This window comes from Chiloscyllium punctatum, chromosome 30 (genome assembly GCF_047496795.1).
Source record: "Chiloscyllium punctatum isolate Juve2018m chromosome 30, sChiPun1.3, whole genome shotgun sequence".
NCBI classification, from domain to species: domain Eukaryota; kingdom Metazoa; phylum Chordata; class Chondrichthyes; order Orectolobiformes; family Hemiscylliidae; genus Chiloscyllium; species Chiloscyllium punctatum.
Window position 1 is genome coordinate 35,430,514 of NC_092768.1, and position 6,302 is coordinate 35,436,815.

The 6,302-nt window shown below is 39.6% G+C and overlaps 1 protein-coding gene across 1 annotated transcript; it reads right to left on the reverse strand.

The window, feature by feature from the left end:
- Window positions 1–4,732: 4,732 nt before the first annotated feature.
- LOC140455560 (muscarinic acetylcholine receptor M2-like) lies at window positions 4,733–6,064 on the reverse strand. Its single transcript, XM_072550486.1, has one exon. It carries the CDS (start codon window positions 6,062–6,064, stop codon window positions 4,733–4,735), a length of 1,332 nt encoding a protein of 443 aa, XP_072406587.1.
- Window positions 6,065–6,302: the final 238 nt, after the last annotated feature.

Below are 6,302 nucleotides of genomic sequence, written 5' to 3' on the forward strand. Positions count from 1 at the left end.
AAGGGTCGGTGTTGGGTCCACTGCTGTTCGTCATTTTTATATATGACCTGGATGAGGGCTTGGAAGGGTGAGTTAGTAAATTTGCAGATGACACTAGGGTCGGTGGAGTTGTGGATCATGACGAAGGATGTAGTAGGTTGCAGAGAGACATAGATCAGAAGCAGAGCTGGGCTGCGAGGTGACAAATGGAGTTTAATGTGGACAAACGTGAGGTGATAAACTTTGGACGGAGTAATCAGAATGCAATGTATTGGGCTAATGGTAAGACTCTTGGGAGTGCAGATGAGCAGAGAGATCTCGGTGTCCATGTACACAGATCCCTGAAAGTTGCCACCCAGATTGACAGGGTTGTTAAGAAGGCATACAGTGTTTTGGCCTTTATTAAGAGAGGGATTGAGTTCTGGAACCAGGAAGTTATGCTGCAGCTGTACAAAGCTGTGGTACGGCCACACTTGGAGTATCGTGTGCATTTCTGGATACCGCATTATAAGAAGGATGTAGAAGCTGTGGAAAGGGTTCAGAGGAGATTTACTAGGATGTTGCCTGGTATGGAAGGAATGTCTTACGAGGAAAGGCTGAGGGCCTTGAGCCTGTTCGGGTTAAAGTTTTAAAGGTTGAGAGGTGAATTAATAGAAACATGCAAGATAATCAGAGGGTTAGATGGGGTGGAAAGGCAGAGCCTTTTTCCAAGTATGGGGACGGCAAACACGAGGGGACACAACTTTAAAGTGAGGGGAGATTTGTCTTAGACAAATGTCAGAGGTAGTTTCTTTAAACAGAGTAGTAAGGGTATAGAATACTTTGCCTTCAACGGTAGTTTAAGTGCATTTAAGTCGTCGTTGGACAGACAAATAGACATACATGGAGTAGTGTAAGTGGGATGGACTTCAGATTAGCATGACAGGGCAGTGCGACATCGACGGCCGAAGGGCCTGTACTGCCCTTAATGTTCTATGTTCTATGTTCTAAGATATCGACATCATAAGCTAATTGAGTCTGACCCGTTCAAAAACAAATATATAAATATTTCACTCCCATTCTCCACGTCTTAGCCCAAAGTCTTGGATAACTTGGCAACATCTAAATACTTCTTAAAATCAATGAGCGGTCCTGCTTTTATCAAATTTACAGGCAGTGAATTCCAGATTCCCACTAGCCCTTTCAATGAAAACAGTTTGCTCGCAATTTTTTAAATCCTAACCGTTCTGCCTATTAAATGCAACACATGCCCTGTGGTGTTTGATCCCTCGAACATGTTCGTGCCCTATGTCTCACCCTCAGTACCCTCTGCTCCAAAGACAAAAAAAAATTCTACCTTATCTCTCTGCAATTAGAGAATTTCAAAAGTTTCCAACACAAATTAAAATTCTCGCCATCAGTGGTGAATCCGTTTTACGAAATGATTTTTATTGTGAAGTCAAACCTGTCTGCTGTTTCCTTTTAACTCTATAAATATTTATTTAACTATGTATTGTATCGCCCTTGGGAATTTATGATTTAATTTCCTTTCATTGCCCTGTCAATTCAGATCTACATAACTCGTTACCCAACTTTGTGGGCAGCACAGTGGCACAGTAGTTAGCACTATTGCCTCGCAGCACTAGAGACCCGGGTTCAATTCCCGCCTCAGGCAACTGACTGTGTGGAGTTTGCACTTTCTCCCCGTGTCTGCGTGGGTTTCCTCCCACAGTCCAAAGATGTGCAGGTTAGGTGAATTGGCCATACTAAATTGCCTGTAGTGTTAGGTAAGGGGCGAATGTAGGGGTATGGGTGGCTTGTGCTTCGACGGGTAGGTGTGGGTTTGTTGGGCCAGTTTCCACACTGTAATGTAATCGAATCTAAACCATACTCAATATCATTCAGATTTTTAAATAATTAAGAATTTATCGACATCTCCTACCAGTTGAAAATATTTCAAATGTTTAAAACCATTTTTATCAATTAGTTTATTTATTGCAAATTGATTTCTCCTTACAGGGCTTGTTGATTTTAATTTAATTTTGTCACATTTCGTAAACTGACCAGAGAAAGGGAGTTCCCCATGACAGAAAAAAAAATCACTGGACCATGTCACAATTGGATAACGTTCATGGAACGTCTCAGGCAGTTCCAATGACAGAAAGGAAACAAAAACACCTGGAGAGGCCTAAAGTTAGTTTCTTACCATAAGGTCGTACCAGACAATGTGAGGACATGCCCCGAAGTAAATTCTTGCAGAGAAAAGGAATCTGACTAACTATCCATCCAAACAGTTGTGAAATGAGGTGAGAGAGTGTGAAAGCATTTGGAGTTTATGCGCTTGACTGGAAATGTGCAACAGACATATCCAAGACCAGATGATGAAATGTTAGAGAATAGCTGTTTCGAAAGACATGCCCTCCATTTGCGGATCTGATTATGCTTCGGTTTGCAGTTTTTCAACTGACCCACAAATTAATACTCTCACCTTCATGTCCAAAAACAGACCACGAATGTTTTGTTTAACTTTTCCTTACAAACCATGGTCAATATTCCGTTTCTTTTCTCTTTGAATGCATAATGTCATTGTTTAAAAGCAGAGAATTTGAGATGTTTTCTGTTCAGTTACAGTTCATCGACCTCGAGCAAATCAATATCCAGCTGGCTAACTAGTCAATCTCAAGTCGATGAGAGATTTCAGGCATAACCTGCTGTAAGGCTCAGTGTTTGACGAAGTGGTGCTGCTCACAAATATTGCAGGAAAATATTTGCAATTCATCATTCGTTGCTGGCTTCCCATTTTCTCACTGTATACTCTGTCTAATTTGTTACGGGGCATGAAGCTGTGGAAAAGAAAACTAGATCTTTCTCTGTCTTTACGCCTTCTGTGTCTGCTGTAACTGGGGTGATAAGGCTTCTGCTTTCCAGCAGAAGTAGAATGTGTTGTTTTTTGAATGATGAAGTGAAGGTCTAGAGAAGGCAGGGGAAATTGGTGAGTGGAATGATGGGCATTTGAAATAATCTCCATGGTAGTGGCAAGCACCTGTCTAGCAGTTGAAGCACACAGTCAGAGATGAACTGCTTTGGACAGTGCTTTTAGTTTTTATTTGCTGAGATTTTTAAACGACCATTTTAAGAAAGAAAAGCCAAAGATTCATGCACAGGAGTTGTTTGTACTGTTCTGTTCCGAATTAAAAATGCATGAAAGCATACTGTTTCTCTGGAGCATTATCAGTCAAGTACGTTATTTGTGGTAACAAATGGTCAAATATTATCCGCAGATACCTGCAAATCTGAATGAGAAGATGCTATTGTTTGAAAATGCAGTTTTGGCTTTAGATGTTTATTTTATTTTCGGTCTGACTACCTCATGCTCAATGAGGTTTCAAATGATTTTTAAAAAGTCGCTATAAATGCTGAACTTTTTGAAAACAAAACAGATTCATTAATTCAGGCGGCACGATGGCTCAGTGGTTGGCATTACTGCCTCACAGCACCAGGGACCCGCGTTCAATTCTCACCCCGGGCAACTGTCTGTGTGGAGTTTGCACATTCTCCCTCTGTCTGCGTGGATTTCCTCCCACAGTCCAAAGATGTGCAGGTTAGGTGAATTGTCCAAGCTAAATAGCCCACAGTGCTGGATGCATTAGTCAGGGGTGAATGTAAGGGAATGGGTCTGGGTGGTTTGCTTTCAGAGGGTCAGTGTGGACTGGTTGGGCCGAAGGGCCTGTTTCCACACTGGAGGGAATCTAATCTCATGCACATCTTCCTGGGATAGGTGAACAAGAACTTATTTAAAGAGAAAGTTCAAGACAACGGTATGCATTTTAAATTAAATATATATCCGCTTTGTTCCTTCGAGTATCATGCGAAATAAAGACAAAATGAATCAGTGACCTCATATTCAAAAAAAATGTTACCAAAATTAACAAAGGATGCAAAAACTAGAAACACAATGAATATTGTATAAATTGTGTGAACTGGAATGATGTTCAGTGTCATACAGATCTTCAGCAGGGTGAGAAAAAACCATGCCACCAATTACAGTTCATGTCAGCAAAAAAACAAATTGAACAAGTAAGCATTTCGATCCTACTTTCAGCAATTGGAACAGAGCCTTGAATGCATTGGCATGACAAGTGCAAATCTAGTTCCTTCTGCAACGTATAAGGGTTAGTTCTTTTATCACTCACATCTGCAGTGAGTAGCAGATGCCCAACACCATATCGGTGAAATATTTTTCCTCACATATCTGCTAAAATATCTGCTTCTTACCTTAAATTGTTAAGTTGTTCTTAAGTTCTCCACATGATGGCAGGTTCTTAGTTATTACATGACAAGTCTTGAACTTACCAACGGGTGCTGTGCAGAAGTGTAAAACATGACTACCACTGTTATAGAAGGGGTCAAGTCCCTTCATTTTACTATTAAGCACTAAGCAGTCTAGTTAATTTATTAAATCAACCCTTTAAATTGCACACCGTCACCGATGCAATACGTTTTATATTGAGCAATAATATAAAAGTAATTGACCATTTCTCGGTAAATATTCTTATACTACATTTAATGATGCAGCTATTCATCTTATTCTTTCATATGTTCATGTGAGCAATCAGATGTTTTTTTTAATGTCTTGCACAGTAATGGGGTATAATCCAAGGGCCTCTAAAATAACACACAACAATTGTCTAATTGATCCACATTCCAGCTGAAAAAAATCCTTTATTGCCATTCGTGGATGTACATTATGAAAGTCTCCATATTGTTTAAAGTTTCATCTTGTCGCACCAAAATTTCTGTATTGACACAAGAGAAGATGTTCTAAAGTTTTCTTGAAACTGGTATTACAGAGTGCATAGCAGGCTGGGTTCACAGCACTGTTCATGTAACAGAGCCAATATCCAATAGTCCAAACTGTATTGGGGACAGAGTTCGAACAAAAGGTTTTAATGAACACGATCACATCGTATGGGGTCCAAGTTATAATAAATGCCAGGAGAATTGCGATGACGGTTTGTGTGACCCTCAATTCCCGGGTTGCAACTGTTTTCTTCTGAGCAGGTGACTTGGTCATACCAGTGCTTTTATCATCAGCTGTGATGTTTCTATTTGTTCCCCTCTGGCTGCTGATGGATGGAAGTATTCCTGCTGTGGTAGCACTGCAGTTGTATTTTTCAGATTTGTGAGCTATCTTTAAACAAAAGAGTTTGTGTATTTCTGTTCTGAGAGAGCTTCGTGCATGAGGAACATTTGAACACTCTTGCATCATTCCTTGTTTCTTCTGTTTTATTGTTGGAAAGGAACTTGTTTGATTGGAGAAGTCTTGCTTTTTCCCTCTGTGATAACTGGAATTTGGTAGTTCTTTACTTTGCTTTTTGATGGAATGAAAGTCGTGAAGCAAGTTGTTTATACTATTATGATTTATTTTCATCAATTTATTCATCACAAGTCTTGGACAAACACTGTCCTTGCTTGATTTAGACATATTTCCATCCTCTTTTATTTGACTCTTGCTAGCTCGAGATATGTGTATGTATAAAATCATCATGATAGTAACAGGGAGATAAAAGGCGACTATTGTAGTTCCAAACGTAACCGCAGAATTTAAGAGGAACTGAACATAGCACTCGCCATCACTAACGTTCTGTTTTCCTGTGAAAAACTGCCAGAAGAGAATAGGAGGAGCAAACACAATTAATGGTAATATCCAAGCTGTTGCAATCATTATCACTGCCCTCTTTGTTGTTCTGCTCAAGGGGTAGCTAAGAGGTTCAGTCACACAGAAGTAGCGGTCAACGCTGATCACAAGGAGGTTCATGACAGAAGCACAGCTCACAACATAATAGACAGCAAGCCATAAATCACACACCACTGGGCCGATAGGCCAATAACCTATTACAATGTAAGTGGTGTATAGATTCATGGAGAATGCACCTACAATCAAATCAGCACAGGCTAAGCTGAACATAAAGTAGTTATTTATAGTATGTAGTTGTCTATTGATTATAACAGATACTATAACCAGAATGTTTCCTATTATTGTCACCAGACTTAAGGATCCTGTTGCAATCACAATGAGGGTTAGTTCAAACCTTTTATAAGACATCACTCAATCCAGTGTTAAGCAAGCCCGATGGGTTTCTGAGATATACGTTTCTCTCTGTTTTGTTTTCCATTCTTCGAATTTGGTGTGTGATTTGCACTGACAAGACAAAATGTTGATATGAAATTTTGATTTCAAATTATTATTTGAAAACTTATGGGGAAGAAAAAATAATGAGCTCTTATAAACATTAAATTGTTCCACTCTGAACAGATTTAGTTATGCATGACCTCCCACTTCA